Source organism: Rhopalosiphum padi, chromosome 4 (genome assembly GCF_020882245.1).
Source record: "Rhopalosiphum padi isolate XX-2018 chromosome 4, ASM2088224v1, whole genome shotgun sequence".
Lineage (NCBI taxonomy): Eukaryota > Metazoa > Arthropoda > Insecta > Hemiptera > Aphididae > Rhopalosiphum > Rhopalosiphum padi.
In genome coordinates this window covers 41,625,071-41,636,352 of record NC_083600.1, presented here as the reverse complement: position 1 = coordinate 41,636,352, position 11,282 = coordinate 41,625,071, and the positions used below count along the sequence as shown (strand labels likewise).

The window sequence follows — 11,282 nt, the reverse complement described above, 5'->3', positions numbered from 1 at the left end:
TAAGTGACGCTAAATAATATCACAGAAAAAGACAATATTGCATAGACATATAATTATATGTCTATGCAATATTGTATATTTTTTTAATATATCATGTTATCAATTATCATATTGTTTTAGACAAAAATCATGGATTTCGGTAGTCAATATAGAATGTACATTACAACTTAATATTAAGTTATAACAGTTAAACCATAGCGATCGTTTATAACAATAAAATTATAATTATTTATTTTGCATTCGTTATTAATAATTATAATTAAAACTGACCATAAGTTTAACTGCCACTAGGTACCTCTTGGACCATAATTCCAGTTTTATTAAATTTGTCAGGTCTGATATACGGTAAGTACTAATATTGATATTATAAAATCAATGATACTAAAGCAGTAAGTAGTAACACTAAGGTAAATATTTAAGACTGTTATTTGTCGTGCCATGGTTAGAAACACGGATATAGATACTAGTACTAGTATCTATATCCGTGGTTAGAAACAAACTCAATTCATTAATACCATGTATTAAACTTAATATATTTTCACACCTATTAATCAGGTTATTACAGGTAATTAAATATAATTAATAATTTATTTCTAACACCGTTAACACAAAAAAAATTTAACTAGTTTAAATATTTGATACCCAAATTTTACGGTCATATCTACTGCTATGCGAGTAATTATGCTTTAAAAGCTGGTCCTTATTAAATATAGTTATTGATTTATTTAATTTTCATTGCGCAATAGTGGTAGAAACTATTAAAATTCGACTAATGGTATCAAACTTCATGGTGGTTAATTACTGATTAATTAAGGAATCTGTTTGTAAAAGAAAAAACATATTTGTGGAAAATAGTTTTTCCAGCTTTATAATGATCTGTTTTTTGGTCTAGAGTTTCAATTTATAACCTAAGTCTGGTATGATTGCAACCAAATAAAAAAACATATCTTTCAAAATAGTAATTCAACTTTGGAATAAGGTTTTATTTTTAGTATCAATATTTTAATAAATAAAAAATATTTTCTTATTTATGATTTATAATGTATAAATAAAAATACACAACTATTAGACCAATTATAATTTATTTAATTTGTCTACAAATATAAATGCTAAATGGGCTTTATGTATGTTTTAGGTAGTTAATATGTCGGAAAGAAAAGTATTAAATAAATACTACCCACCTGATTTTGATCCTTCAAAAATTCCACGTATGAAACTTCCAAAAAATCGACAATATACTGTTCGTCTTATGGCACCATTTAATATGAGATGTAAAACATGCGGTGAATATATTTATAAAGGAAAAAAATTTAATGCACGTAAAGAAGATGCTGAAAATGAAGATTATTTAGGTATACGTATTTACCGGTTTTACATAAAATGCACTAGGTGTTTACAAGAAATATCTTTTAAAACTGACCCACGTAACACGGATTATGAAATTGAAGAAGGAGCTACACGAAATTTCATGGCTCTAAAACTTGCGCAAGAACAGGAAAAAAGAGAAGAAGATGCTGAAAAGGAAGAAGAAGCTACAAATCCAATGAAGTTATTGGAAAATCGCACTCAGCAGTCTAAACAAGAAATTGAATTAATGGAATCCCTTGAAGAGCTAAGAGATTTAAATAGACGTCAAGGTAATGTGGATTATGATTCAATGTTATTAAAGTATAACCCTGCAGAATTAAAGGAGCAAATTAAACGAATGCAAGAAGAAGAAGATGAGAATACGGTCAAAAGTTTAATGGGTATTAAGCGTAAGATTGATGAAAATGATGATGAAGAGTTATTAGAATCTGAAGATAATATGACTGAAAGTATAGTAAAAAATGTAATCACTTCAACAGCACAAACTAGTGCAAAGAAAAAGGTCTCTAAGCTCAACCTTTTAAATTTAGTTAAAGTTAATAATGTTACAAGTATCAATAAGACAAAAGAATCTTGTAATTCATTATCATTAATTGGAAATTATTCAAGTAGTGATGATTCTAATTAAATAGTATAAATAAATATGAAAGTATGGTTAAAAATTATAATATTTAACAATTCAAAATACACCATATTTATAACAAATTCATTTTTAAAAATAATTGTTTACTTTATACCTTACTCTGAACCTTTTATCTTATAAAAATCTTGATGTGTCATGTATGCATAATTTTAAACTGATATAATTGTTTTTATTAAAGAATTTTTTTTACAAAGCAGTAAATTTAGTAAATGAATACTCTGCTATACAGTACCTATGTATCTAATGAATTATTTGAGTTCTATTATATATCATTGTAAAAATGATTGTTTTTTTGTAAATCTTGTTTATTTTTAAATTTGGGGGATTTGCTACGTTTCACCCTTTGAACTTAAAATTATAACCAATTTGCTGCCAAAGGTTGATAATTAATATATTTGTTCTATTAATATAAATATCTTCAAAAATAAAAATATATAACTAATAATAAAAAATTTGTTTATTGGAATCCGTTCTACATAAGAATTTGTTTAAAAAAGCAAATTTGATTTACCTTACTGTGCAAAGTTAGTAAGTGATTTACATTTATCATAATATGAGCATAAATTATATTATACTTAATTTTGAGATGGAGCAAGGGCTGGACGCTGGATCAGCGCTGTTACAAAATAGGCAACCATCTAGGCCCTAGGGTGATACTAGTTTAGAGACAGCAAATTTTAAATGAACCAAATTTATTTAACTATTATTACTAGTACACAGGAATGTATGTTCATTGTTCAACAAATATAAAAAAAATATCTAATAATATTGTGACTACCATAAATGCGTAAATTAGAATAGCCTAGGGCGGTAAAACAACCTAAAGCCAGCACTGATTAGAGCTACACTTATTCAAATATTAATGAAACAGAAGTAGTAAATTCTTAGGTAGAATAATCATGTTAAAAAATTGGGAATCATTTTAAGTATTACAAAATTATGTCTGTAAAATCTACAGGCTAACACTCAGCTAATTGTTTTTGGTCACATTTTGTTAGAAAATGGATGGAACTACATCTGAGCTTCAACACGGACAAGTTATAAAAATGTTAATTACACTTCAAAATTTGTTGTTATAAATAACTAAATTATTTTTAATTTTAAATATGAAATTAATATTGTATTTAAGTAATATATATTTTTTAAACATTCTATAAAATGTCATTGATATTAATGCAGGCCACCAAAAATATTTAAAAAAATCCAAAATGGGTCATATCATAAAAAGTTGGAAACTTCTGAAATAAACTAATATCATAGTTTTTAAATATTTAGTATTTAAGTTGAAACAATTGGAATTCTAAATTTTACAGCCATTTTGTAATTTACTCAAGTATTTATTTAAATTAGATAAATCAAATAAGGGGTGATGATTTAAGTAGTGGATTATATTCTCAGCAATTTCAGTCGACTTATAAATTTACTTGATCAATTAATGTTGGAACAAAAACATGACTTACTTGTCAGAAGAGCATAGACTATAATCTTTTATTCCCTTTAATATTAATAATATTTCTTCAAATATATTTATTATATAATTATAATTACAATTCCATGAAAGGTTAGGATAATTAATGATTTTACCAATACATATTATTGAGCACAACAAAAAATGTTATATCTGCAATAAGGTTGAGGACCGACCTCCATACTACAAATTAGTTCTCTATTAAACATTTACCTTGTAAAAAGAGTGTGACAATATAGTAAAGCATTTACAAAGACATGGAAATTGATTTCACTGAAAAAAAGATACCAATATTGAGTAATATTAGGTTAAAACAGATAAGAGCCGTAACAAACTCATTTGACGCCTGAGGCAAGTTTGAGTATATGTGGCCCCCTTCCGTCAAAAAAAATCTCATTTTGAAAATATGTTAAATTATTATATATTTGTTTATTAGAGAAGTATTTATTTTAAAATTTATTATAATTGACACATAAAAAATAAATCTCAAAATAATTTATTCTCTTTTTGTGCAAACCTCGTTTGAAATTTATTTTTTTACTTATCTAGTATGCCTCTTCAGCAGTCTTGTAAAAAAGTATTATACTGCTGTAATACTAGTGTATTCGCATGAAAAAGTATTAAAAATACTTTTAAATACTTATAAAATAATGTATTTTACGAATACTCACAAAGTATTTTTTTTAATTTTTACAAATCTACATACCTAAACTTTACATAGGTACCTAACGCTGTACATTTTAAACATTTTTTGCAATCAATTCTCTGAAGACTTTTAAAGATAATAGCATGTTTGCCCAAAACAGTTAAAATATGTTCTTTTATAAAGTCAATTTTTTTCAGTTTTTAATCTGAACTGATTTTAATATTTAACATTTTACTATTTATTTTTATAAGAAATTGATAAAACTTTATAATATTTAGATACAAGTATTAAGAATACTTAAAAATACTTTAAACAATTGTATTTGGAATACCATAACAATACTTCAAAATGTATTTAAATACTAGTTTCCAAATACCTGTATTTCAATACTTAACAAGACTGCTCTAAGTGTTTTATGCCTGGATGTAACTCTGGGTTACCCAAACAAAATAAAATAAATAAACAGCAGGGAATAAAGTTGCAGAAGACGTGAGATTAAAGTAAGAATAAATGCTAAAATGCATTATGTGCCATACAAACTTTAGTATGTTATTTGAGCCCTCATTGGGTAGTTAGCGGCTTAGCACTCCCGGTGACAGTTACAAGTAGTGTAATTGAATAGTTAAATATTTTTTTTTTACGTAAAACATTTTTAAATGCTCCTTAAATACTATATATTGGTAGAATAATAGTTTAATTTAAAAAATGTATCAAAGTTTAGCGCCCCTATTTCATTGACGCCCGAGGAAAATGCCTCAGTCGCCTCACCCTTGGTACTGCCCTGAAAACAGACTAGTAGACTTTCTTATTCGTTATTCATAGAGATACAGAGAAAAAACGTATCTACCAAACACACATTTTCATACTATAAATATAACTATTTTTGACCTCTCATCTAAATATTACAAAAATTATAATCATTGAAAAATAAATAAATCTCAAAATTTTACCACATTGTTTATTTTAAATTTATAAAGAGCAAAACAATTTATGAGTTGGCATTTGGCCCTCTCCTACGTCCGAAAGTCTGAACAACATTTACAAAACGTCTGTTGTACTGAATGCGTCTCTTTGATCGTCCAGTTTTCTTCTTCTTTTTCTTTTCGACTTTCTCAACTTTTGGAGTTTGTCCCTTAACTTTTCCAGCACGAGCCAGTGATCCGTGAACTTTGCCTAAATTAATTAATTTTAATCAGTTAATATGTTATATGTAAAATTAAAATAAAACTATTTACCTCCAAGCAATGGAACAATTAAATCAATATTGAAGTTGTTTAATTCTCCAACAATTTGATTGTCATTAAGTGGTTGACCTTGATTATACAACGAAATTAAAGTTTCTTCTATATTTTCCAAAGTAGCCAATCGGTTCTAAATTTGATTGAACAAAAAAGTAAGTTAATAAAACTATAATTTTTAGTTTATAATAAAAATCATTTTATTCATATTCTAAGCCACATTTAAAAATAAGACAAAAATTAATGATCATCTCCTACAATATCACCGCATTATTGCATAGTCAGCTTACTTCATAAGATATCACATTAGATACTAATAAAATAATAATAAATATTATCATATTATTGATTAAAATGAAAATGAAATAACCACAAAATTGTTTTAACATGAATCACAAATAATTCTACAATTCATAATCAAAATAAACAATTATTTAACAAGAAAAAAAAAGATAAACTAATTTAATAATAAAAAATGAACCATGTATTTTTAAAATAATATTAGTTTCAAACAATAATGTACACGGTATACCTTACATCCATAATATATGTAAGGGTAAGATATAAAATTATATTTATTTTTCTAAACAGTCAGTAGTTGTGTATGAGCACTTGATTTCTAATTTTGCCACTATCAACTTCAATTTAATTCTTATACTGTTGATACATATGTATACCTTATGATATCTTGAGATTTTTCTATAAATAATATAACCCAATTCATAGTCTTGTGTTTAAATGACAATGGATTAAAATGGTCAGTCCCGATAAAAATTAGTACTATATGTAAATCCTATCAATCAGGTTCAGAATAAATACCTGTAATTGATATATACCTATGTATATGATTTTTTAAATAATAAATAACCATAGTGATCCTAATTAATTATTCATACCAGAATTTAAACTTACAGTACGAAAAACCACTTTTAGTAAATAGTAGTAAAAATTGGAGAAGTGAACATCACTCATATGTGCCTAGGTATTACAAATACTAATGCGCCTATCGACAGATTAAGAACTATGTGTTACTAAACAATAAATGGTGTGTTCAAATTACAACAAATATTGAATAGAAAAAGAAAATAGTATACATCAATAACAAATTAATGATTAAGTACAAAACTTGGCCATAAAAGTCTTAACACATGACAAGATAATCAGATTCTCAAACATAATTAAACACATAATATTTACCTTGATTTGGGAAATGTTCTCAAACCCTTGACATTCCAAAGCATGAACATTTTGACCACGTACGAACAAATTCACCATTTTGAAGAAGTTGCTAAAATTTTGTTAAATAAAAAATTAATACCTATTACAACAAACGTATGCATTGAAAATAATTTTTTTTTCTTTTGAGGTTATACACTACCAAATCGAAAAGCGTATACATTACAAATCTAAAAAATATTATGTTGAAAATACTAAAAGATTACTTACTTGATCAACTACCAACGATTTACTTTAATTCAACGAGTCTTAAAAATATGGAATTTTTAAAGAAAGAACAGAATTCCGAACCTCAAAATGTGAACGAAGCATTGATGTAAAAAGTACACCCCTTTGCCATAGATACATACCAATATACCACGATTTCTTATAAACAGTAAACGCTTACCAGTTACTATAAACTATTTCGTATACTAACCAATGTTTGAAGGCATAGTGTGACCACCATAAAAGTAAGTGCAACAGTGTGCTAAACACAAAATTCGTACTACCATTGATTATAAATAGTATTTAAATACCAAGCGAATAATTTGTATATTGTATCCACATATGATCCGTATATATCGTGTTTGTATCTTTATTTATAGAAAAAGAACTAAAAATAATGAAAAATTTCATTACTATCGATCGATCGATTGCTGTCAGCATATTCGGCATAATAATCGATAATCTCTGGCGTCCATAATTGTATTATCAACTTGATGTCAGCTACAAGTTTCTATAACTAAACAATTACATGATTAGATATAAGTATATAAAATTAAACGTTATTTGTATTATAAAATTTAAAAAAAATCGTTAGACAATATACAAATATTTTAATGTTTTTTGAGTTGGTTATTAGCAGGACTCCGGACTTAAAGCATTTGCTTATTTTTATGGATTGACTTAAAATATAGCAGAGTGCTATGGAAGTGTATCAGTGTATGTCATGTTAAAACACGTTCAATTATGAAATTTGTAAGTGTTTTTAATTGCTTTTTACAATTTTTTTTTTGTTTTTCTTAATATTTTTGCTTTTTTGACCAGTTTTTTTTACTTTTTATAGTTTTTTTTTCAGAAAATCTATAAACAATAAAGCAAAATGTTTCAAAGTGAAGTTTGATTTTTTTATATTAATATGAAGATTTTTTTGATTTTTTAGTTAAATCTTTTCCTAATTATTTTGTTTCAATATTTTTTTTAGTCTTTAATTATATTATTTTTAGCGAAGTTACATATTATGTCTAGTACCTACTTTATCATGTAAAAAGAAATTTTTTTTTTTTATTAAATATTTTTGCTCAAATTTAAGTTTTTTAAGTGCTTATTTGAGTGCTTATAATGATGTTTGGAACAAATGCACTTTACCACGCCTATCACAAATTTCGAAATTTTTTTTTTAAGACGTGTTTTTAACACTGATTGCAAACTTTGGAAGGCTATAACTTCCAAAATAATGGTTTCCACAAAAAAAATCGAACAGTTTCGAAATCAGTGTTATAAAACACGTATTTTTTAAAGAATTCAAAATTCATGAAAGTTGTGGTAAAGTGCATTTTAGCCTGATGTTTTTAAGTGCTTTTTTAAGCGATCATTTTAAAGATTTTAAGTATTATAAGTCCCGAGCCCTGGTTATTAGGTAAATCGCTAGATAGATCTAAATATCTAATAAATAATTACTAATGAATACAGTCTACAGTAATAATAATAAGGTAAGATAAATTTATAAGGAAAACTACAACTATTTCTAAGAAACCATTTCTAACACAATTTTTTTATAATGTATACGCCAGACGAATAAAAATCATAATAAAGATGTAATACTCACATAAAATCGAATGCCATAATTTTTACATATATGATATATTATATATTTGTATATATTATGTTCCTAAGATACTAGATTTTCTTCACTTAAATCCAAAATAACATAATAAATAATGATACATGTTATTGTGTCATTGCCAACTGTGTGTAATCATCGATCATGAATTAAATTTTAAGTTTTTTTTTAAATTTAACGACAATTTGAAAATTTGAAATTACTATTAATGAAATTTGTTTAAATATTTTGAAAATTTCATAGTGAATAAAAATTAATAATTTAGCTAGTAGTTAAATGTTTCAGTTTCAATTTTCTATATTTATCAATTTTTTTTTTAATAATAAATCTCTATAAAAACGTGCAGGGTGAAAAAATCGTTATTTTACGTTTCAATAATCAAATCTTATCTTCAACATTTTAACTTTAATTAGGTTAATATAATACATATATATGTACCAACTACATGAATTTTCCTTTTCAAAGAGGGGCTGAAGTAAAAAATCAAAGCATTGTTTCTACTTTAAAACGTAATGACAGACACAAAAAAAAACATATATCATTGTAAAATCAACACATTCCTCACTCCTACATAGCCCCTTTAGCCCCTCCGCTTGGCTACGTCACTGATTGTACCTACCACGAATAAAGATATCTTAATTCATGAATTGTACCCAATAATAAATTATTCCACATGCACAATAAAAACGATTCTGAACGATGATGGTGTGGGCTGAGTGAGAAGATCTCCCGATGACCTTTTTTAAAATATTTATATGTACTTCAATACTTTTATATAGTATATTATATATAATATATAAAATGCTGTTCTATTTTTTTAAAAAACATAAATAATCAAATCAACAATAGTAAATTTATTAAAGAAATAAATAAAATCGTTGTTGTTAGTTTAAATATCTAATGTCCTCAAAATCTAAACTTGGAATGCAGAACTACAGAATATGCGTCCCCGATAAATTTGTTTTTTTTTTTTTTTTTGTTATTAATTTTGATTAATGTGGTATTTCATATTATTTATTATTATATATTACGCCATGAGAAATATAAATTTATTTTATAATTAATTGTAATTAATGTATTTTACAAATTTTGATACAATAAAATACATGTGTTGAACGTTGATAATGTTGCGTGTTCACTGTTCAGAATGATCATATATTAGGTACTCATATACTCATAGGCGTAACAAGTCTTTTAAGTAAAGGGGAGGGGCTAGATTCCTAAAAATATTTTATATCAATTTTTTTTTAGTTATTGTATCTACTGGTGTTTAATACAACTGTCTTGAATGGTTTTTCGTTTATACGAAACATTTTATTTTTTTATATTGTAGGCAAAAATAAAGTTTATACTATGTTTATAAGCACATAAATTTACCCAAAAATTCGTGTGGTGGGCGGGGGTGAAGTCCACCCAAGCCCCCTCATTAGTTACTCCTATGCATAATATACCTAATAAATGATATGATGATAAAAAAATCAAAAACGATTGCAATAACGCAGACAGTTTACTTATAAATAATAATAAGAAACAATTAACTTTTCGTTTTCGTAGGTCGTCCATTAATAAGAATCAGTAATTACTAATTAGTATTTACGACGAATACGTCATAGATCCGTATTAAATTCTAATAGTTATGTTACATTTTATTCTTAACTAGTCAAAGGTGATGTTCTATTATTTTTTGGTAGGTACTAAGGTACTTACTACTTAATATATTTTTAAAGGGCCGCGACGCTACATATGCATTCGTTCAACTTCAACATGTCAAACAAACGTTGTTATTATTATTATTATCCATTCCATCACGACATTACATTTTTGAGTTTTGAGCCTCTTTCAATCTTACAATTTTTGGCGGGGGTTGCGGGTATCTAGTTACGACACCGTTGAAATGTCTGGACTCTGATTCTTTGGAGAAGTTGTTTTTCTATATTTTTTTTATTCCAGTAGGTATAAATTACTTATAAAAAAGGTTTTACTCTCAACACCTCAAAGTACAAACTTAATCTTTTTAATACCAGAAACGGCAGAAACCAATTAGGAAATCGATGTAATTTTTTTTATGTTAGTGTTCATAGTTCTAACACTTCTAACACATAATAAATAAAAATAATCACATCATCGTAAAACATTAGGTATATATTATTGATATATTAATAGGTCCTCGTAAAATCTTAAAGACCAAGATAACAAGATAAATATGGATTATTTAAAAAAGTATTCTCAATAATATATGTAGATCGTTATTATTTTGAAAGAATATAAACGGATTTTATATAGGTGATAGGTACATGAAGTGGTGCAACTAGGTCAACTAGGGCCCCAGTGTCACTTTTAGTGAAGGGGCCCTAATTGAAGTTTCTTACGCTTATAGTTGTGAACAAATTTATAAATATGTGTTTGTAAATAAAATTATTAAATTAAGAAAATCTAATATTAATGGACATGACACACATTTTCAACTCTACACTATACATATTTTTGTAGCTCATCCAACGCAGTCTCATTTAACCTTTGAATAGATTTACCGTCGTTAAAACCATTTTTTTCCTGAAATTTTGATCCCTAAATAATAATATACAATATACCTTATTTTTCCACATTATATGCTCATTAATCATTATATTATATTTTATTGTACTATATTTTAATTACATAATGGTCATAATGTATTAATGTACGTATGTATACGTAGGTATTTTATACATTTATAATGTATTAGTACTTAGTTGTCCGAATTTTGTGAAATTTGATCCATATATTAAAAATTAAAATAATGTAATTTTGACATTTATTATCAATTACCAAAATAGGATATTATTAATTTTGCTGGGGTCTGTGGCAGTGTTTTACAC

At 26.0% G+C, this 11,282-nt stretch overlaps 2 protein-coding genes across 4 annotated transcripts; one reads left to right on the top strand and one right to left on the bottom strand.

The window, feature by feature from the left end:
* The first annotated feature begins 79 nt into the window (after nucleotides 1-79).
* On the top strand, nucleotides 80-2,090 carry LOC132928622 (splicing factor YJU2). Of its 3 annotated transcripts, none has more exons than XM_060993426.1 (2): nucleotides 80-345; nucleotides 1,136-2,090. In XM_060993426.1, the coding sequence occupies exon 2, from the start codon at nucleotides 1,145-1,147 to the stop codon at nucleotides 1,994-1,996; it is 852 nt and encodes a 283-aa protein (XP_060849409.1). In that variant the 5' UTR covers nucleotides 80-345; nucleotides 1,136-1,144; the 3' UTR covers nucleotides 1,997-2,090. The 3 variants fall into 3 exon arrangements, with proteins under 3 accessions (XP_060849409.1, XP_060849410.1, XP_060849411.1); XM_060993427.1 differs by lacking the exon at nucleotides 80-345 and adding an exon at nucleotides 384-565; XM_060993428.1 differs by lacking the exon at nucleotides 80-345 and adding an exon at nucleotides 868-979.
* Nucleotides 2,091-5,068: 2,978 nt separating this feature from the next.
* LOC132930462 (ubiquitin-like FUBI-ribosomal protein eS30 fusion protein) lies at nucleotides 5,069-6,972 on the bottom strand. The gene is made up of 4 exons (XM_060996347.1): nucleotides 6,810-6,972; nucleotides 6,561-6,651; nucleotides 5,361-5,496; nucleotides 5,069-5,298 (listed from the first exon to the last, which is right to left on the bottom strand). The coding sequence occupies exons 2-4, from the start codon at nucleotides 6,636-6,638 to the stop codon at nucleotides 5,114-5,116; spliced, it is 399 nt and encodes a 132-aa protein (XP_060852330.1). The 5' UTR covers nucleotides 6,639-6,651; nucleotides 6,810-6,972; the 3' UTR covers nucleotides 5,069-5,113.
* Nucleotides 6,973-11,282: the final 4,310 nt, after the last annotated feature.

Bases quoted from the DNA above. Each gene is read 5' to 3' on its own strand.
- LOC132928622 (XM_060993426.1), top strand. From the start codon at position 1,145: ATGTCGGAAAGAAAAGTATTAAATAAATACTACCCACCTGATTTTGAT.
- LOC132930462 (XM_060996347.1), bottom strand. From the start codon at position 6,638: ATGGTGAATTTGTTCGTACGTGGTCAAAATGTTCATGCTTTGGAATGT. The intron at 5,497-6,560 runs GTAAATATTATG...AATCAAATTTAG, and splicing joins AGAACATTTCCCAAATCAAG to AACCGATTGGCTACTTTGGA. The intron at 5,299-5,360 runs GTAAATAGTTTT...TAATTAATTTAG, and splicing joins AATTGTTCCATTGCTTGGAG to GCAAAGTTCACGGATCACTG.